Below are 22,495 nucleotides of genomic sequence, written 5' to 3'. Positions count from 1 at the left end.
ACAAATAATGTTGAAAAGGCCCCCGGAACGTAGAGAGACAAGGGAGAAATGAGAGAATATTAGAAGTAGAAACGAGAGAAGATCAGAAGTGTCTCCCTGGCTCCCTGGAGCGCGCCAGGAGTGGTATTCACAGCCGCTCCAGTTCCCTGTGCTCTGTGCGGAGGCTCGGTCGTGACCAGCCTTCTCCTGCCCTCTCGCGGCTCTCGCTGTGCCGGGAGGAGCGATCAGCGCTCAGTGCTCGGTGATGGAGGTGGGGGCGAGGGGAAGCCTGTGAGGTTTCTAAGGATATTTTTGCCTTTTAAGGTAGTTTTATGGTCTTTAGGATAAAGTATCTTCTCTGTAAATGAAACATCTCACACGAATGTAACTTTATTAAAGCTTGGGAATCCTTTGATCTGTGCCCAAATACATTAGTACTGACACCTGGTACATAAATACTATCAAATGTTCCCCTGCATGTTTGTCTAGTTCATGCTTAAGTGCATGATTTTACAAAGCACTATCTGTAGTTGTACGATAGAAAAGGGTTTTTAAATAGTGAGACTCGATTTTTAATAATGAGGGGATAGTAAGAGAAGGCAGGCAAGAATAAATGTTCATGTTGGATGTCTACATACTTTAATTTGTGAAGTATATCTTCATTCTATCCATATGCTGAAAAACCTACAATGCCAGTGGTATGGATAAAGCATGAAGATATGGAGGTGGTGTGTGTTTTTAGAGGAAACAAAACATTGGTATCATCTGTTTGTCTTGCATTCAGTGTTGTAAGTATGACTAAACAACTTTTAGCACAGCTGATGAGTACTGCATACAAGAGAAGGAATGACCCAGGGAAAAGCTGGAATAGTTTTATTTCTGTTGACAAACTTTATGTGATTTTCTAGGCTGCTTTCCCACAGCCTGGTAGAAGAAGGCAGCATGAAAGTGGTGGCCATGCCTATGGCTGGCTGACTGGCTGGGGACAGGCAGCAAGCAGATGTCACTAAAGATTTCAGTTCCTTGGCTCCTCCCTTAATTATCAAGATGCAGCTTCTGCTCAGAGCTTGCACCCTCTCACACCAAATGAAAGGGAATTCAAGTTTTTGGGTTGTTTGCTTGCAACTCACTCCCCGACTGCAAAATCTGCCCAGAGTGCACTTAGGAGGCCCTGAGTATCAAAGCTGAGTGGGACATTAACTCAGCCCTTCTAGAGGGAAAACAGCCTTGCCAGCCTGCCCAGACAGAGGGCAGGGCAGCTCTGACCAGGATGCTCTGCATTTCACTTCCCAGGATCTCCTGGGACCATAAAATCCATGAACCTGAGCATGAACAAATCTTGCAAACCTTCCAGCAGGGTATGAAAAAGGGGCACATCTGTTTGGCACCATGTGGATCCCAAATGCCAGCACAGACCATCAGGGAACTGGGGAAAATTTCAGTTATCCTGTGATTAGTGTTTCAGCAACTGAAAAGCTAAAGTTGTGCTTTGTTTGTTCTTTCCTTTCTGCTTTTTCTTTTCCTACTAAAACATCCCTGTTTGATGGCATACTTCTACACTGTCAGCTAACAGGCGACTATTCTTGTAGATGCAAAACAGTAATTGGAGGGTAAATTAGCATTCAGTAAATGATTAGTATAATCTAATGTTTTATCCTTCAGCACAAGTGTTCTACTACCATGTTACATACTTTATAGTGTCATATGAAGTATATTGTTTGCCTATAGAAAGGAAAACAGGAGACATAAGACAGAAAAAAGCTTTTCAGAAGAATTTCATTTTGTGATTGCCTCAGAGGGTTAGTCTCTGAATCTCAAAGAGTGATGAGTTCCTCTGGATTATTCTTTTCAGAAGAATCAGTGTTGTGTTTCTGAGTGAATTCTATATTGACTGTCCACGCTTCTGCAGGGAAAAAAAACCCAACGCAAAAGGGCAGTCTTAAAGAAAAATTAATAACTATGAAGTATTGATTTTCTTACTCAAAGTTATTCTGTGTGATTTGTGTTTGCCCAGATGAACAAACCTTTCCTGGTCACAGGAGATCAGCCGGGCAAAAAAATGTTAATTGCAGACAAATGTGAGAGAATTTCAGATTACAAGTAGCTGCAACATTTTGCATTTTACAGGTTTCTTGTGGGAAAAGTAAGTATGAGACAGTACTTGGCATCTGCATATTTTACATATGCATATATATACACATATTTTATCCAACAGTATTTATCATTGAGTTTGTCTGCAGATGTTTAAGGTTTAGGGCAAATGTTCTTCACAGTGAAAGATGGATTCAGCTGCCTCATCTGAGTGAGCACTTGTATCTGTGGACCAAACTCCATCATCACAGACCAGTCAGTGATTTCTCTCAGTTCCTCATCCAAAGGGGTGTTTTGTACAATTCATTAGGAAATTTTGGGACATCCATGTCATCACCTGCATGTCCAGGTGCTTCTGTGCTCACTGTCATTGTTAGAATTCCCTGATGTGTATTAAATCCAATTGTAGGTTGGTTCATTCTGGCCCAGGAAAAGGCTCACCACAGTCAGGGATGGATTTGTCTTTTGCGACCCGTACTGGCACAAGGCAAGGGATTGAAACCCATCTGTTCAGGACGGAGACTAGTCGAGACCTCTCACTGTGGACGAGGAGTGTGGTGCAGGGCTGCCACAATTCTGCAGAGCTCATCACAGAAATCACCACATGTGAGTAACACCTGCAGCGCCGTCCCCACACCCTTCTCGTGACACTCGTGGCAGCTGGAGCTCCTTCTGCTTGATGTGATTCATTTAAAAATGTGCATGTTTAAAATACTGTCCCCTTGGTTTCTGAGCGAGTCCCAGCTGGTGTGCTACCTGTGGCCAGTCACTATGGTACTGACTTCTGGTTTTGTTTTCAGCATGTTGTTTTAGACAAAAGTCTGTAGTCAGCCATGTAGGCTTTCATGTCATGGAGGAATGATGGTCAGAGGTTTGTCTAGAAACCACGAAAAAGAGCATTTTTCTGAGATTCGGGAGACTTCTGCAAGTCTGGCAGGAGTTTCTCCTGCAGAGGGAGGAGGCAGAGGAGGACTGGCACATTCACAAGTGTGAATTGGTCATTTATTCACCCAAGCTCTGCACACTTGAGTAAAAAAAAACAAACCAGCTCAATAGCCACATTTTGATGGGTAGTCGTTTCCCTCCCTGAACATCAGGGTGTCATTTCTCAGCACTTCTGTACATGCAAAATCGACTGGAATAAAAGTAATCAGCTGCAGATGATCTGGAGTGATGCCCTGTCTGGTCGGATATCTGCTGGCCTGGAGTGGCTCTGTGGCTTTGGGGCTGTGCCTTTCTCCTAAATGCCCTCAGGATTTGCAGTCCTTTCCCTGTTCACTCTACAGCTGGCAGGGCCGTTAATGCTGAACATTATCTCCACTCGTATCCTAAAAATGTGAGAGCAGGAGCCAAAGCACAAATCCACCCACAACAGGGGGGAGTTCTGGTTTCTTGAAGCATCCGGTACAACCACGTGCTGCTGAGCACAGGGATTCAGGCCGGTAGGCACAGGGAGTTCAGGCTGCTTTGGGAGGGCCCCTGACAGAGAAACCAACCAGAGTGCTCAGGGGGACACATCCATCTCCTCAGCACAGTGATGGATGCCAGTCTTTCGGAAAGCAGAAGGAGAGCATCAGCCCCTTCTTTTATAACAATGCTTTTATCTCAGTGCCAGTGACCTTCCTTGACAGAACTGGTCACAGGAAAGTGATGGAATAGAGAATTTGGGATGTGAACACCAAAACTCTTCATTTTCTTATTTGGATCATGGCCTCTGTTTCTGAGTTGAGAGGAAGATGCAGCCTTTCTGCTGCAGTAGCTATTATATGCAATTATCTGGACCCTTTTTCAATTACCACGACACTAATGAGGACTCAGGAGTGCCTTCATCTTTGCCAAAATACTTTAGGGAAACCCTTTACAGCTTCTAATTTTCTCATGCATTGTGCGCCGCATTTATTGATTTTGGCTGTGTCTGTCAGGCACAAAAAGAAGAGTAGCTGTGACTTTGTCAAGGTTTGGAGGGAGGAAACACCAGTCTAAGCCTTCTTAAATTTCAGTGTACTGGTTTTTTGTCAGCAGGTAGATGTTTGCTGCAACATGAAGAATGAAGTTAGTAACTGAAAGGATGACATCAGTCCTGCTACTGCTGAGCACAGTTTTAGTCTGTTGTGTTTACACCATAACTTTGCTTGGACCTTGCACTACAGGATTTCAGTTGTTTTTCCAAACCTGCAGGTTGATAGAGGTTGACAGTTAGAGCATGATTAGCCCAGTTTCAGGAAAGGTTAGTTTTCCACAAGATAGCATTGAGATCAAATGCCAAATGCAGGTATCTGCAGCCAAATGGAATTTGGTGCTTTTAGGAACGTTACGGACTAAATTTTGATTTCTTCTGCAGCTTGCACATACAAAAGCCAGGAGTGCCGCCTGACCATCCATTATGAACATGGATTCTCTCTTACAACTGAACCACAAGATGGTGCCTTCTCCAAGAAAATTGCACAGTATCCCTACGAAAAACTGAAAATGTCTTCAGATGATGGGATAAGGATGCTTTATTTAGACTTTGGAGGAAAAGATGGAGAAATTGTAAGTACTACTTTTAGAAAAGGGATGCATGTTACCATCTCTTTTGTGATCCTAAAGGCTCTGGGTGTGGAGAAGCACTAATGAAAGTTGGACTAGATGATCATTGTAGGTCCCTTGTAACTGAAATACTTTATTCTGTTCTGTTCTATTCACAACAGTTGGCCAGTGCCAGGTTCCAGTACCAGTATTTAGATGCTGTGCTTTCTAGTACAGCATGACAATCTGGTTACAGAAGGAGATGAACTAAAAAGACAGTTAAAATCATAAAACCATGCAAAGAGGGATGAAAGATTTGTTACATTCAAGAACAAATTGTACCTCTAAATAGCCAGATATTAGAATTTTTGTATGTATCCACTTCACTTTTTAAATGATCAAGGGTGAAAGAACGTAAGAATGAGATCTTATTAATTCCAATGGGCCCTTAGGGACTTCATGTTACGACAACAAGCTGTGTTAAAACATTTTTGAACATGTAGTTGCTGAAAAAAACAATTAAGGCTACAGATATAGTGCAAACTGTCTGCTTAGGCCTCTAAGCTGTCACAGTGCCTAAATACAAGGCACATATTCCAATGAGCAGTTTAAATATCATAAATTATGAATGTAAACATGGTCTTCCCTCACAAATTTTTTCAGCAGTTCCTGATCACATTGGGTGCTTAATTCTTCGCATAATTTTCGTTAACACTTTGCAAACTGCTTATTGCCAGGCTTTCAGAAGGGAGTTTGTTACAAGCTCTCAGTAAAATTGATACCGGTGGAAAGGCAAATTTGTGTTCTTTTGATGTGACCCTATTGTTGAACCTGCTGCCTACACTGACAAGCCTGTCATGCTTAGCAAGAGTGTGGTGAGATCTGAATCACAACTGTGTAATAAAAAAGACTCAGTACAGTGTCACTGCTGGCTGTGAGAACAGAGGAGCAACTCTGCAGCACCAGCTGAAGGTGCTTCAGCTGTGAACAACAGCAGATGCACTGGGTATCAGACAGTGCAGTCCCACCACCATCCCTGGTCAGGAACAGAGCCTGAAAAGACAGGAGGGGTTGAGCCTCTTGGAAAACTGCTTGTAGCATCTGACTCAGTTTTCTGCTGCTCACCCAGGTGGATGCAAGGCCAGAGGCACCAGGATCTCATCTGCTCTCAAGATGCTTATTACTTACTTTGAATAACCTAAATATTTGCAGCTGTATGCAAAAGAAAAGCAATATGTTGTAGAGAAGGGCTGTTATTAATAGAAGCCTGTTCAAAATATCAGACAGCAGTTCAAGTAGTTCATAAATTATTCCTTCTTTGAGCTGTAATCTAATCTAGTAATTCTCAACTTGATTTTTTGTTTTCTGTACTTTCAGCAACTGGACCTCCATTCCTGTCCAAAACCAATTGTTTTCATCATTCATTCCTTCCTGTCAGCAAAGATCACAAGACTGGGCTTGGTGGCGTAAGTGGGATCCATCTGTTTCTTCAAAGAGAGACGGAGCAACCATGCTCATCTGAAGTACAGTCAACAGCAGGAACCCGTCCCAGCTAGCAGCAGACACCAGCCTGGCGTTCAGCACTGGGCCTAGGTCATTTCTGCAGTCTTCCAAGGCCCAGGTTTCATTTTGATCAGCTAAAGAGATGGCATGACAAGGAAGACAGGGGATTTCATTGTAAATAATGAGGTTTTAAAATCCCATGTGAGACCGTAAAAGCGTGTAGTACCATAGGTGTAAATGTTTCCGAATCATAAATTGTGCCTACTTCAATGTACTTGTTTATATAGAATAAGTAAAGGGCTAAGCAGACAAGAGCATGTTGGCTGTAATGCAAACTCAAGATTGGCTGAGAAGTTCTCCAAACAAGATTGTCCCAGCACCCAAAAGTAAAAGATTCTTTTAGTTGTAACCTGTGTACCACTTACAGAAAATTTTTATTTTGGAGCTCTGTCAGAACCTGTTGCATGAATGCCAGCAGAGCATTCAAATACACGCCTTTGGTTGGACTCTCTGAAGCAATACAGCTGTGGTCAGGGAACACCTGGAGGGCCCCTGCCCAGGGCAGTTTCAAATTAAACAATAAAGACATGCTACATGTACATTCCTAGGGATGGAGCCAAAGTAAGACCAACTCTAGGATGTATTGAGAGCCGGCTGTCAGTGAGCACAGGTAGGACTGTCCTGTATTAATGAACATTAGGAATGCATTTTTATAGTGACTTCCCAGAATATCTTAATGAGTTTCAGTTATCTGTGATCCCCAGCTCAGGTAGAAGGTACCTGAATCCATGTCGAAGTGTGATGGAAGCTTCTGCCAGCGTATTTCCATGGCAGTTTTCCAAAAGAAGGCCATGCTAAGCTTCCTGTCCTACCCCTACTGTGTCACCCCCTCTCCTCAGACAAGATGTGTGGTGTTTTCATAGTGGTGTGGTGGTGTGGTCTTCATAGAAGAACAAATGTGGTGAAGGAAAAGGACTTGATTTTATGAGAGTTTTCAGAAAAGTTATTCAAGCAGCTCCACAGCAGTGAGGAAAAACACACCAGGGTGGGAACATGAGCTGTACTCCTTAACATGGAACTGCTCCTATGGGCATGACTTGGCAAGTCCAGATTTCTTGCTGGTGAAACATAAGATGTTCACCTCCATGTCCCTGACTTACTAGTTCCTGTTTTGCACCACAACTTACTGCTTCTAGTCAAAGTATGCAATTCACTGAGTTTGAGCCTTGTTCAATTACCTTGGGCAGCAGAAAGCAGGCAGGAACACTGACCTTCATCATCAGAAACGATGCACACACAGCTTGAACCTGGAAGTAATAGAAATAGGAAGAAGCAGAAGAGTGATGGCACTTACATTGCTCTTCCTTTATAAACAGAACTGCTTCACACCAGGGTGGAGTTTTGTCTGCTTTTAGAGTTTTGCCCTAAATTCACACTTTGAAAGACGTGTACAGGAAGTAATAAATCCAAAGTTTGTGGGCATTCGGTTGTCATATTACAAAATTTCTTTTATTCTTGAGAAAGCACATTAATTTCAACTTAGCATCACTTGGCTGGCAAAGAGGAAAATTAAAAACACAGTTTGGCTCCATGTTGTTTTTAAGCTAAGTTTGAGAGTTAAGTGTAAGTCATGCTGTTTATTCACAGCATAAGAATTAGTTCACTGTGGTTTCCATAGGTATCTTAAACATAAAAACTAACTAAAAATTTAGGATGATAGGCTGAATTCTCAAATACAGAAAACAGTCATTGAAGAACAGCTAAGTGCCCCTTTGGAGGAGCAGCCCCTCTGCCAGCACCTCTCACCACTCACAAGCACACCTGGGAGGGGATTCACCTCGCTGTGAACATTGTTTTTACTGTCACGGTACTTGCACTTAAAAATTAATTCCTCATGTAAATTCTCAAGGTAGGAAGTAACATGTTACGTAACTTACCAATAATTTCCAGATGGACATTTCTCACTTAGTGACCACTGCCATCCACACAACTTTCTGTGGGCAGTTACGTGGGTCTCCTTTGGCTTGGAGGCTCCTAGAAGAGCATCTCAGAAGCTGAGAGCAGTCGGTACGCGGGGGGACGGGTCCTTGGGTAGGAACTCGTGTCACATGATCAAATTAACTGTTACAACAGTTCTGTAGGTTTTAAAACAGTGAAGGTTTTAAAAATTCAGAACATTTTGATCACTGTTCCAAAGTATGACTTAAAAATCTGGACATGGGCTCCTATAAAAGTTCCAGAGGTTAAAGTGAAAACTTGCATTCTGTGGGGTAGGTAAAATACATCTGTAAACTATACTGCACTATTTCCTTACTCCTTTAACACTTAAAAATCACTGGAATGTTATCCTTAACACGTATGTGCATTGTAAATATTACAAATTCCTATATTAGTACCAACAATTAAATGACACAAAATGTAATCTAAGGTGCTCAGTACTATATGAAGTCTAAGTGAATAACTAAGCAGTTTGCAAAGAAGATTCATATATATATTTATAGAAAAAATAAATGATAATTACAGATGCTATTTCTTCATTTTCAGATTTTGAACTGATTCATATTTGGATGGGATAGACAAATTAAATATGGACCTACTCCACATTTATAAGAGTATAGTGAATATTTATATTTTAGAGGAAAAGAATATATTTAATAAAGTCATTTATTGGATTTTTGTGAGGTGAGCTTACTTTGTACCCAGACAAACTATTTGGAAGGCTGTTCTTTGGTTTTGGGCTGGGGAAAAAGACATTTAAACTTCAGTTCTTTTGTTAAGAGTTCCGTTACTTGAGAGAACTGTTCATTGCATTGATGGAATGACTTTTAAAAATTTAAAATTAAAAAAACCTGAAAGCTCACAGGGATGTTCCAGAGCAGGTCATTCAGACTCCTCTGCTGAAGTTACAATGCTTTCTCTGTTGCTTATACTGCACTAGGCAGTTACAGAAGTCATAAAAAAAAAAAGAAATTTCTGCTCAAGCTTCTGCATTCAAGGACTGAGGTCAACATGTGCCGTGTTTCTCTTATGAACAGTTATAGAAAAAAAGATGGTTTCCTTCCCTTTAACTTAAACTCTTAATTTAGTGGCCCAAATAGAAAACCTAACTGGAAATTTAAGGCTGGTTTTTTCAGTTTGACCTGAGGTATAACAGACCAGCCTCATGGAAATCCAAAAAAGGAATATTCCAGAGTCTCACTCTTTTCACAAAATACTGACTGTAAATTGAACAGTCGGATCAGAAAGTTTGTATAGCAGCTTCACCGTTAGAAAGATCTGGATACGTATTGGAACATAAATGTCATTGGAAAAATGTGATATAAAGTGTTTGTTAAAAAGAAAAAGGAAAATAAAGCTGATCTGATTGCGTTCAGGGAAGCATACTGGTGTTTCCTAACAGTCCTGCTCTTCAAATGGAACTAGCATCTCACTTAAGGTACTTTATAAATCAGAACACAACTCTTCATGTGCTACCAAGTAAATCACTACCGTGAACATCATCAGAATTGGTCTTTTGCAAATAATGAAACAAGTGTTTTCTTTCTGCAGAAGATTAGTATTCCTTCTTCCCACAGGACATGGGAGCACACTCCATCCAGCTCTTTGCATTCGGAAGCACAGCTGATTGGAAGGAGAGGTTGATCTGATTCCATCTGGAAGAGTTCTCAGTGTCCTCTTACCTATGTTTAAAAGTTAATCGGGAGTTTCTTTTTCTTCAGCGGAAGCAAAATCAGAGCCTAAACAAATGATGTGCTCCAGATCATTAGACTATCACTGATTTCCAAATTTATCTTACTTTTCATAGAAGTCAAACTGGCAGGTTTATAATTTGATGTTTACTGGGGCTATTTACTATATAGAGAGACCATTAATACAGTGAGTGATATATATATAATATTACATAATAATATGTACACACTGTGTATATTATTACTATAAAGTAATTGAGAATTATATCTAAAATGGACACTTTTGAATTCAGTCATGACTGATTTTAAAGAGTAGATATTAATAATATGCTAGCAAAATTTTGAGAAACTGAGCCTGCTTGATATAAATGGACCCCTAGATTAACCAGGGCAAAAATTTAATTTAAAAGCATGACGGGGAAAACATTTTAACAAAGGTCATGACCTTTTTCCCACACAGGATTAGCTTTTCTTCCTTCATCAGAACTTCTGTGCATAAGTAAATAATGGGAGGCATTAGAAAAAAAATTTAGAAGACAATTCCCAAGGGAGAACTGTGAATTTGGAAAAGGAAGTTTGTGAATTTGACAAGCATTTGTACCCAAGCTAAGTTCTGTGGTAGCCCAGTGATAGCCATCATGCAAATGCTGTAATACTGCAAGCAGTTCTATCACCAAGGAATTGCAACCACACCAAGTGTTGTCTTACCCCAATCCTGTGGGTAATATAAGCACATAAAATGGATGGATTATATGCTTATAATACATAATGTTATTATGGTATGTTATGTTATGTGCTTATTCTGTAGTATGGATGGATTATGGGTAAACCGTAAATGTGTACTGGTGAATATGACTTACATCCTGATTTGGAAAAACATGAAAGCAAGCACCCAGAGGATGCATAGGGCAAACTGGATTTTGGCTTCAGCAGCCCAAAACAAGAAAATAATCTGAAGTTCAGAGGGAAGAGGTGATGTTCTGTTCTGCATCACGTAAGTTGAAACACATCAGCTGGTGGGAACTCTTGGTGTGAGGGTTTTGAACTACAATAGAGTATGTTGTAGTTATAATTTGCTGTAGTGCTGTTACAGTAGACCAGGTCAAATTATTTTGCATGTTTTTTATAGGTTAAGTGTTTGGACAAGGACAGTTATCACAGCTCAAATGGGGCACAGTTTTACTAAGCCACAGTAATAAACCAGCTGCCACGTACCCTAAAAAACCACCAAGATAAAGAGCAAATGAGACATGGGAGCAAGTGTATTAGTTCAGGACTGGGAACCATGCAAATAAACAATACATCAAAATGCTTATGTTTCCCTAACTGCTTTCCTGCTTATTATTTCAGACCAGCCTTTGAGTCTGCAGAATTAATTAAAACAATAACTTTTGGGCTCTATTGAACTAGAATAAAACCAGTTCAGGAGTATTAATTACTTTTCTGAAAGGTGTTTGCTTTGCTTATGGCAGCTAGCCTCGAGGATTTTATGAAATGTAGAGTTCCTGTACTTTTGCTTATCAACTTAGGCATAATTTATTAACTACAAAGTTTTTGTAATTACACATATATAAACCTCTCAAAATTAAGTAGAAAATACAACTTTCAGTGACTTGCTTTAGTATTCAGACAAAAGTGTCAGCATTCAGACTGAAGAGATAAGACTATAACTTACAGCTTTTCTCTGTTTGGAAGTAGAGACTTCCTTTATTCACTAAAAGATGTTAAGGAAGATTAATGTCTTGAATAATTTCTTGTTTTCTCTGTTGAATGCGAAGAAATGTGAGCCATACACAGTAATCATTACACTGGAGCAATTTCATGCATGCACTTATCAAATCATTATTTAAGTATCTCTCTTCATTGCATTTCTATTTCACCAAATCAGTAAAACCAGGATGCTGTGGATGTGTGGCATTCTGCAAATGAAATCCGTCTCATAAGTAATGTTTGTCCTGGGATAAGATGCACACGGTACTCACTAGAGCCCCCTGTCACAGCAGAACAACTACAAAGGTCTCCTCTTGCAGCTCAGAGTGCAGTTAAACCAAGTACACACTCCCCCTCCCTAGAAAAGGTCTTGTAGAGTTCAGAGAACAGTAAACAGAGAGACAAAGGAACAGATTAACACAAGATCTTGTTAGACACGAAAAACCTCCTTAGGGCTCAGCTTTACATGAAATAGAATTAAGCAAAAAATAATGCCACAAAATCAGAAAGGCTTTTTAGAGAATGTATAGATTTTACAGTATTTAGTCTAACCTCCACATGGTTTAGTTCATTTACTTTTTCATCACATTAGATTTCATTTATATTTGTATTGCTTAATCCATTTTCGTGCCAGGGGAATATAGCAAACAAAAGCAGTGCTTCTCTATCAATCATATAAACTAATATGATGAACAGGAAATCTTTATACTGAAAGCTGTGAAATCTGTTTGTTTTGGTAGGAACTCCTCATCTCAAAATAATACTAACTTGAATAATTACATTAGTACAAGCCAGGTACATGCCTGAGACTTCAGCAAACTGAGGCTGAATTTAGTCCTTTACTGTACTTGCAACACGTGGAACAGGTAGAAATTCTTCTTTCCATTACATTTCAGCACAGCTTACCAGCTCTTTGCCAGCTCTCACCATCATCATTACTGCTTTTGCTTTGATTTTCTCCTCCTCCAGGACATGAGATCTCAAACCTCTCTTAAGATATTTTCTAAGGAGTGTTACAAAGAGCACGCAGGAAATTATACCAGAAATTCAGCTTGTAAAGTGATCCTTTCTTTAATGGGACCTCCCATCAAGTTTCAAAAGACATTCTTTTTTTCCTGCTACTACAACACAGAGATAATTGTGACTCGAATTCTAATTACCTTTGCTTTCACCTGCAGAATAGAAACTGCTCTTAATTAGCTTACAAAATGTTAATGGCCAATGCTGTAAACAGCTGTCTATACAACAGTGAGCTGTAATAAATAGAGTGGAGGTCTTCACACAAAAAGGTAAACCAAAGAGGCTGTTATCAAAATTAAATCTGTTGGGGTTTTTATTCACATAAAAAACATATATACTGGTTGAAAAACATACAAAGCTTTATCAAACCAAGTTAAGCTATATTCCTTTTAACAAACATAATAAATATGCATATAAAATAAAACCTTTTTTCATTTGAATTAAAAAAAATTAATTAAAACTTCCAGTATAAAAAGTTTCAACTCTTGCTAATGTGCTTAAAGGATGAGTCTGTATAATTACACTGACCACCAGTGTGCAGATCTGTATGTGTGTGCCTCAGGCAGTGCAATGCTTTTCTTGTAGTCAGAAGTGCTCTGTCCCCACAGTTCCTAGGAAGGTGTGAATAGAATCCACACAGTATTTCTACTTGCCAGTCTTCTCCAAAACCCATTCAATCACCTGGGCAAATAAATGAGAAAGCAAACCATTTTCATAACTCCAGGTCTCGAAAGTAACTTAATAATATCTCACACATTTTATCAATTCTTTCTTTATCGCCACCTTTATCATCATCTGTGTGGTATTTACTAAACAGTAGAAGAAAGAATAAAGGATAATTTGTGCATTGCTTTATCTACCACCTTTGTTACTGCTGCTTTCCAAGCAGGGCAGTTGTTCAGACCACTGATTAGTCCTTGGCAATTATAGTTTACATAAGGTAATTTCAAAATATTCTCCAATACAGGGAGCAGTGAGCAGCTTAGGAGAACACCAATTTTAACGCCTCTTTTGGAAACAGCAAACATTCACAAAACTACCTGTTTTCTCCCCAGACAAAGATGGTGGTGAGAAGCAGTGTATCAGGACAACAGCCCAGTTCAACACCAAACATCACAACCCATGCAGTTTTTGAAACCTTATCATCTGTAGGAAGCAATTCACAACAGAGCACAGTACAGAACACAGCAAATACTGCTCTTGTAGAATAAATTCTGCGGGGATCTAGCAGTTTTCCTTGAGAGTTTGGGTTTTATTACTTAACTATGCCAGTTCAAATTCTTCCATTTAATTTATGATTTTGAAAACTGTACTGTAATTATGCATAACACTTTTTTTTTTCCCAATCATGGAGTCACTTCAGTGTATTTTTCAGAGTCAGTTACTTAATTTCTGGAGGGGTATTTACTTGTATGATTTACTCTGTGCTACTGTTCACATAAGTCTCACTTTACACACAAATAAACTCACCTGATATCCCTTGTGCTTAAAGTTACTCCCAAGCTTAAAATTACTAATTTTCATTGCTTCTTTTAAGAAGTTTATTTCCTTTTACAGACCCTCTTATTACTTCCTAACCTTTGAAAAGAAATGTTATTTACTTCAACACAAGAAGAGAAAAATTCCCTAATGATCCAGGCCTCCCTCTAATGAAGAAAAATCTCATCTCTCATTTTTTTGTTTCAGTGATGTAGAAACATTTATTGCCTTCATTTCCATTTCTCAGTGTGGCACATCATATAGGCAGCTATAACTAGAATACCATCCAAATCCTGAATATATGCAACTGGAAATTTTGCCATGGGACTACTGATTGAGAGGAAGTTTCTGTGAGATCGGACTGAAACAAGACCCACAGCCAAGGAAGAGTGTTCTTCACTGAAGTATTCTCTTCATCTGTAAAAGCTGTGGACTAAACCATCCTACAACCAAGTTGCCATAGCAACATTTAGCCTTGGCTAGTTACAGAAACAAACAAATGGTCTTACCTGTTTAGCATTGCTATTTGCTGTTTTCTTCATTTCATCAAGAAGTCCCCTAGAGGTTTTAAGATCCTAGATATGAAACAAAAAGCCACAGGAATCAGCACACTTGTATGGTGACTCTAATTTGGGTTATAAGAGCCCCAATAACCAGGGTGATGTTACACTTTCATCACCTTGTTCTGAGCAACAGAAGAATTATTTGACTTTGCTTTTTTTATGAATAAAGGAAGTAATTTACATCTATTCCAGTGGGTTGCAGCTTTCCTTACAGAAGTCCAACCCTAGTACTCAAGTGTGTGAGCCTTCCTAACCTTCTGCCCATTTCTAGAATTTTTTTTCCTAAATGATATCCAAAGTTCTGACCATTTGGTTGAAATCTTATTTCTATATAAACATGGAAGTCAGCTGTGAGCTTAGATTGCAATGCAGAGTTCTGGCAAAGAACAGAGAAGAGGACATCCAAAAAGAAAATCAGTGCAAGAAAGGAAAAACCTAGAATGGCTTGTCTGTTTAGCAGTCCAATTAATTAGTCTAAGCTCATCTACTCTTTTAAACAAAGCAAGAACAAAACTTCTCCTAAAGAGGAAGAAAATTAATTTACTACTTGTCTCCCAAGGAAAATGATACCTATGATATCATGCTTCTGAAATATGCAGCAAACAAAAGGATTCAAAGAAAGGGCCCCCACAGACTTGGGGCTGTAACACAGTTCAGGAGAACAAAATCCTGTGACACCTCTCTAGATCAGCTTTCCAAAGGACAGGATCACTGTAGTATTCTTCCTTTTGCTCTTCTACTTGGAATGGGACCATGAACCCATCTGATCTGCCCTACTCACTCATCCCTACATGCAGCCCTTTCTGCTTTTGGATTAGGAGACCTTCCATCAGGGCATATTTCAGTGAGATCCCAGAAGCACTCACAGAATGACTGTGCAACTGTGTTCCAAATTGTGAAATGTGTTCCAATTATTTAAGAAGTTGGTGCTTATTGGCAAGATATTCAGATTGTCCGTGTAAACAATCAGCCCTGTTCAACTGCAACTTCGTTTACCTTAAATCACCTCTACTGAAGTTGTCTAAACTTAGTTCACCCAACAGACATAGGCTAAACACATGCAAATGAGCAGGAACAGCAGCTCAGCTTGTGAGCAATAGCTTTTAAACACCCCATACTGCAATTTAACTTGATTTTGTGCCCAGACCAAGTAACATGGCTTAAGCATTGACTCACAAAGTCTCTTAGATATTGTGGAAAGAATTCTCATCTCCTTCCAAAAATGAGGTGGATGCAATTCTACAGGGTGCTGCCAAGCCAGTATGTGTTAAGATAGCTGTGCACATTTGCAGTGACTTCTGTGAGCATGTCAGAGAACTAGAATTTCTGAGTCAGTTCTGTAAGCTACTTGTTGAGCCAACATCCTTAGAACAAGGGAGAAGTTGAGCTGTCACAGCTACAGCTGTGAGATAGCTACAACAGCTAAGGAAGCAATAAAGTATGACTTGACCGAACAGATCCATGCTTTAAGGTGTTATCTCACATAGAAGAGTACTGCTTTATAAGGTTTAAAAACAAATAAGACACCACCAAAATATACTGTAAAACTATGTTCTGCATTGGACAACAAGCCTAAAGGTTTATCCACACATTCTACACACTACTAACATATTGGGAAATATTGTCTTAATCAAGTGTGAATATCCCACAGTCTATCTCAAGTTTTATTCAGGAGTACACTTACTTAACTAAGAACAAAAAACTGTAAGAGCATGTCTTCTAGTTACCTTTAAGTAGAACTTTGATATCTCAAACAGACGCTGGCTGCATGATGCAAAGCACTTGTGATCCTCTGCAATTCCATGTTTCTGAAGAGTCTTAGCAACCACCTCCTTCAGCATCTTGGAAACAGCAGAAACACACTCAAAAGTTCATCCCAATTACTGACAAGAAAAATTGTCCAATGGAAGTAAAAAAAACCACAAAACAGAAAACCTGATCTTTTTTCTTGCCTCTTTCTTTAATCCATTGCCCCAACACCATCAACCCACTGAACAAATCTGAGCAGAGTTATTTAACAATCTATTTCCATTCCCTTCATCTAAAAAATCAAGGAAATGCTTACACGTCAAAGCAATGTAAAGGATCATCAAATATTCACATGGAGCTTGGAAGACAAAAAAATCGATATTGGCTTGGATTTTATTTCCTCCAAAATAATAAACAGATAACTTTTCATTAGACTGGTATTTCCTTCTTTGATGCATCCATATTAAAAAAAAAAAATCTAAATCAGACACTAAAGTCATATTGGAAAATTTCCTCTGACATTTTTTGTATCAGAGATGTTTAAACTTTACTGTAGGTCTGAATGAGTCACACCAATTTATGCTTACTTGGGCAATCCCAACTTGCCACTCACAGTACATCAGCATTCCTGCAGAGTCCTCTCTGTATCCTGGGATTAATTTAAAGTTAGTAACATGCCAGAAACAGTTTTGTGTACTGTATTTTAAAAATGGCATTCCTAATATACACAGCTATTAAGTAAACATTATTGCATCAAAGTATTTAAATGTTATCTCAATTAATGGACTTGTACAACTATTGGAATATCTTTTTATTCTCAGAACAGTCTGTTCTTCCACAATGGCTTTGACCCTTCCAGCACAGATATTTCTTTGGTGCCTTTAGGTTTTATATTAATCTTCTACATTTCATAACTCCATTGATATTCACTCCCACCTTTTTTATTCCTAGATGTTATCCCTCTCAGCCTTAATTCCCTGGGCATGATAAAATACTCCTTTACATACTTTTTCATTCCTTGCTTCTGCAGCACTCTCCACAGTGCCTTCAGGATTCACTTACACAAACGAACAGAATGAAATTTAATAACAAAGAGAGATGAAGACAGTTCACTTTGAGTTAAAAAATGTAAAAAATCAAGTCCCATGGAAAGAATTTAAGCAAGATGCTTCTTCACTAAGCAAACAACATAGACCTTTACCCTTGTATGCTTCTGGGATCTCGATTCCTTTGCTGGCTTTAAGGTCTCAGGCTGGGCAGCATTTACACGACTGGCTGAGCCAGCCTTCGTGGTCACTTTGTGGGGTTGGCCAGGCTGTTTCAGTGGCATCCCAGCTAAAGCAGCTGATCTTTCAGAGCACCTCCTTGTTACCGCAACCGCACAGTGACTCCCACTACTTCCACTGGCCTGAGAGAGGAGGGAATCTGTACTCTCAGATTTGGTTAGCCTAGAAGGAAGTTAAACAAACAAACAAACAAAAAAGATAAAAGAACTTTCAGATTTTTTACTGACTCTTTTGGTGCCATTGTTTCTACTATGGAGGCTGCTGCTTAAAAGAAATAAGTGCATTCTTGCAAACAGCATCTGAAAAGAGCAGACAAGAATACAGGATTCCATTATATAATATTTTTTGTATTAGAAGAACACTCCACTGACTGGATCGGTCTGTGATATACAGACCCATTAAACCTCTGATTAAAAAATTCCAGAAACAAACTGAAGAAACCAGATAACAATGAAAATGAAACTCTTTGGAAGAAGGGGTAGTTTTGCATATGGACCCTTCATCTAGAGAGCCAGGAAGAACAGTGTTTGCTGGCCTCCAGTCTTAGGATAAGAGAGCTTCTTGAAACTACTTCATTTCTTTTGGCTCTGCAGGAATGTCAGAACTCATCTTTAACTACGGGAAGTTGGGCATTGTAGTTCTCTGGAAACGTAATCCTTGATCCTTCAACTGTAAGAGTGCTAGTTATTCTAAAACTCTAATTCATGAAATGTTAGATACAATCACATTTTATTTTCTAACTATTCAGAGTAGGTTGCAAAAGATATGAATATTCCTAAAACCATACCTCTGTTAAAGGCTTGGTGTGATTAGACTGCAAAGGGTATCAGACTGGAAAGAAGCGACGAAGTGAAGTATTATAGTAAAAAGTGCATTCAGAAATAGCGTTACATAGCAGCTATTTTTCATTGACACAAAGACTTTGCATCTTCAGAGTGAGGACAAGGTACAAAGGAAAATCTTAAAAACTAAAGTTGCAGAAAAGACTTTAATAAACAAGGCTGACAATAAGATTGAGTTTTGGTAGGTCATCTTATGCCAGCAGTCCTTTGGATTAGCAATTCAATTATTCTGTTTGTACAGTACTTGGCTTTCCAAACCTCTAGTTGTTTATTTGTACTGCAGCAGCAGTGACAGTTTCAGTCCTAGATGAGGCTATCTGTCATCTTTTCAAAGGCACTTGAGACTCTGCAAGATACAACCCCGCATCTCTTAAATAAAAGCTGCCTGTGCCACATGGTTTTTGATTAATCTAATGCTATCAATGAGAGGTCACACTTGAGAAAAAAAATGAGTCCACAGAGGAGGATTAAACAACTAGAACATTTGTCTAGATAGCTTCACTAAAACATTTTGAGATGAAAGAAAATATGCAGTTCACAAGAGACCACTGAAATACTTCATGCTAAAGATTCATTTTATTCAGAGCATTACCTTTTCTTGGGATAAAAGCAATCCAAGTCTTTTGATCTGCATTTTAGCCTTGATGTCTCTGTTTTGAATTCACTTTGTAAAGACTCTCCATCAGGGACACTTCCAGGCTCTGACAAGACTGCGGGAGATGGGAGAGGACTCAAGACAACTGGCACAGGGCAGCACTCTTTGGTGCAAGTAGTCTGAGTTTCATAGCGAATAAGACGAGTTTGAAGTTCAGCATATCCCACATCTCTCTCTAAGGCTCTTCTGTCGTCTAGACAATATCTGAAATTGAAATTGGTGAGAAACCTGTGAGAGAAAGTCTCTGCTTTATTACAATCAGAAAAACTTACTTTTGACAATCATGTGAACTGCAAAACTTTTTTTCGTTTGAACTGGTGTATTGTTTTGAAAGATAATTTATAACCACCCAGTAAATTAACACATACCTTATGGATTTAGCTATATTTAAGTCCAACTCCAACAAAGAAGCTGAATCATATATTCTTTGCAAGTCTTTACCCTGTGGTCTTACAAATAAGATTTCCATGGACATTAGCAGAATTTTTTCCTTGAACAAAAAGTGCTAACTGCACCTTTGAAGTGAAACCTTTAGCTTTGTCCCAGATAAACAGTGCTATATGAGAGATTCACAATTTTAAATGCTAAAAATACAAAAAAGTGTTTCTTATCGACTACAATGAATAAGCAGTTTAATCAATGAAATCAACAAAACAAATTGTATTAAATACAGTGGAGCTGAAAGATACCAAATGAGTACTTATAGCCCAGTGAAACCTACAGAAGAGATTACAACAATACAAAACCCATCTTAACTAACTTTTCTCTGGTGTAAATGATTTCCAAGATTCCTTGGAAAAGCTCAGTGTTTCATCACCCAGAAACTTACATTACCTCTGCTGGGGAAAGGTAACAGTATTGTCCAGTATTATTTCATCCTTTTTCTTATGAAGTATTCTGAACAGTGTGAGCTATCACTCAGCCCACCCTCCAAGCTGCTCAGCAATGTTTCCCACTCTTAGGAACTCTAGACACATTCTTTACTTTTGTCTCTTAACATGAAGTCATGTTAAAATGCTAGATCTGATTTCTCTACTTTCTTCAGAGTATCTTCATATTCAGGGAGAAATTCACTTTTCTAATAACTGACTGATGAGTCCATTTCTACAGTTGAGTAAGACTTTCCACTAGAAATAAATTCATTATCTGATAAGAGAGTAAGCTCTCTTAACTTAAAAATTTCAAGGTATTTAATTTTCCTTATTATATTCTCAGTCCCCTGAGTAGTCACATCCCCTATAAAGATAAAAAAATCTATTTAACTTTACAAGTTAAATTGCCATTTTACTCACTGCGTTAATGGCAATTACTTTTTCTTTGCAACACAGGATTCAAGTGTCTGGCACACGTTCATTACATCAAAAATTTAATTTAATCATAAATAGGAACAGCCTCACAAGTCCTGGTCTGCATGGGGGACTTCAATCACCCCAATACCTGTTGGAGGGCATAGGCAGTCTGGGAGGTTCCTGGAATGAGCTGATAACTTCCTTTTCCGAGTGAGGTGAGATGCTCTGCTGGACCTTGTTCCCTCCCACCAACAAGAAGGAGCTTGTTGGGAATGTGAAGCTCAAGGGCAGCCTTGGCTACAGTGACCATTAACTAGTGCAGTTTGAGATCCTCAGGGCAGCAAGGAGGGCACACAGCAAGCTCACTACCCTGGACTTCAGGAGATTAGACTTTGGCCTCTTCATGGATCTGCTTGGTAGAGTATCATGGGATAAAGCCTCCGGAGGGAAGAGGAGCCCAAGGGAAATGGTGAATATTCAAGGAGCATCTCCTCCAAGCTCAGGAATGATAGGGAAGAGTTATGCTGAATTATTTACTCTAGCATTTCTGTATGTCTTTCCTTTTCTCCTCAATGTCAATATTTCTGTTTTTCTAAACTATTTTTATACAGCTACATTATATGATGAAGCTTTAACAAATAACTATTTCTGGCTGGCTGGGACTAAACACAGTCCTAATCATATTGATCCTTTTGAACATTCTTACCACTAACACTTGCCTGCTAGAGTTGTTTTCAGGTTCCCTGAACACACAGGTAGCACCACAGCAGGTCTCATAAACCTCCTGACTGTTCTAAAAGTGTCTACAATTAAATATCAAAGTAGGAGCTATGTATGTACTTCACTCATGTGCTGCCCCAGGAATTGGATATGTACTAATGAACCCTATTTCCCTTGACACTTTTAGTTCTGAATTAAAATTTACAGAGACACTGAGAATAGCTACAACAGTACAGCTTAGAAAAAACTTAAATGTTTTTACATTACCATCAAGGCAGGAGTGTTGCAATTTAAACCAGTAACTAAAATAAAGGTAAGAAAGGGAGAGCTGGCACGTGCAAAGTTGTTCCAACAAAGAAAAAGGATACATAAAATTTTCCATAATTAACACACATGTTGCTTGAAACATTTCCAATTATACCCAGACTGGAAACTAAAAAATAATTCTGGGAAAAAAAGCCAGGACACTTACTCAAGTCCATGATAATGGCATCCAGCTGCTTTTTCAAAAGGCAAACCTCTGAGCTTCCGAGGAGTAAGCTCTGGTGTCAAAAGAAATGCATTTTCACTGAAAAAAAGAAAAATACGGATCTATTTTAACAAGCTACAGTCAGGATAAATTATACTTCCAAAAATCAGAAAAAAATGCCATGGTATAGGAAGACTAAACCAGCATGCCAGCTTTGGCAAAGCCTCTGGGGTAAAGCATCAATGGAAAATTAAATGTTTATTGAAGTGACAGTGTAAGTTCAACTAACTAATTCCTACTGAGCTATTAATATTACAGAAGCTCTTAGACATTTCAACCAGTTAAGGTCACTGCTCCAAATAACCTATCAATAAACCCAGGTAAATATCATTCCATTTCACAATGGGACACCTGAGTAGTAGAATGGACTGAAAGGAACTGGGAACTGACCTCCCATTTCTCAATCCAGCACTATAGCAGGATTTGAATTCCTTCCCTTTAGCTTGTTGTCTCACCTCACAGTCACCTTTGCCAGACTTTATAACTAACCACTTGTCTCCTGTGATATTTCAATTCCAGCTAGAAACTCTCTGCAACTAAATCACATGAATGCATTTGTTTGAAAGTATTTCAACAGAATAAGCCATAGCGAGACAGACAGAAAGCATTTGCTGCCAGATCCCAGCATACCCTGTCACATCTCATTTATCTCTAAAGAAGGGAAGAGATGAAGGCAAGATGTAGGAGTATCTGAAACGTACACATTGCTTCAAATTTTATTCACACAGACTGTCTCTGCACCATTACCACTGTAAAAATTATCTGGGAAAAACATCCAGGAAAGATGTGATACTGAATCCAGCAAGATGGTAATTTAGAAAGACCGTCAGCCAAAACTGTAATCTATCAAACTTCTATTTAAACTCAAACATGTAAAACAAGT

At 39.0% G+C, this 22,495-nt stretch overlaps 2 protein-coding genes across 4 annotated transcripts in view; one reads left to right on the top strand and one right to left on the bottom strand.

Moving 5' to 3' along the window:
- Positions 1-9,419, top strand: part of SNTB1 (syntrophin beta 1) — a 111,742-nt gene extending 102,323 nt beyond the window's left edge. Inside the window, exons 5-7 of the mRNA XM_017826410.1 lie at positions 2,480-2,676; positions 4,412-4,602; positions 5,956-9,419. Coding sequence (XP_017681899.1) covers positions 2,480-2,676; positions 4,412-4,602; positions 5,956-6,048 — 481 coding nt within the window. The 3' untranslated portion in view covers positions 6,049-9,419. The remainder of the gene's footprint in view (positions 1-2,479; positions 2,677-4,411; positions 4,603-5,955) is intronic.
- A 2,734-nt stretch (positions 9,420-12,153) lies between these two features.
- MTBP (MDM2 binding protein) overlaps positions 12,154-22,495 on the bottom strand; it is a 29,991-nt gene continuing 19,649 nt past the window's right edge. For 2 of the 3 annotated variants that reach the window (XM_017826407.1, XM_017826408.1), the window contains exons 17-22: positions 21,556-21,651; positions 19,012-19,278; positions 17,493-17,739; positions 16,270-16,383; positions 14,489-14,554; positions 12,154-13,181 (exon numbers count right to left, since the gene is read on the bottom strand). In XM_017826407.1, coding sequence (XP_017681896.1) covers positions 13,146-13,181; positions 14,489-14,554; positions 16,270-16,383; positions 17,493-17,739; positions 19,012-19,278; positions 21,556-21,651 — 826 coding nt within the window. In that variant the 3' untranslated portion in view covers positions 12,154-13,145. Of the gene's footprint in view, positions 13,182-14,488; positions 14,555-16,269; positions 16,384-16,895; positions 16,941-17,492; positions 17,740-19,011; positions 19,279-21,555; positions 21,652-22,495 lie in introns of those variants that run through there. The other variant, XM_017826409.1, reaches the window with a different exon arrangement.

Source organism: Lepidothrix coronata, unplaced genomic scaffold (genome assembly GCF_001604755.1).
Source record: "Lepidothrix coronata isolate B3197 unplaced genomic scaffold, Lepidothrix_coronata-1.0 Scaffold126, whole genome shotgun sequence".
Taxonomy (NCBI): domain Eukaryota; kingdom Metazoa; phylum Chordata; class Aves; order Passeriformes; family Pipridae; genus Lepidothrix; species Lepidothrix coronata.
The sequence above is the reverse complement of the archived record's forward strand: the minus strand, read 5'-3'. Positions and strand labels throughout refer to the sequence as shown.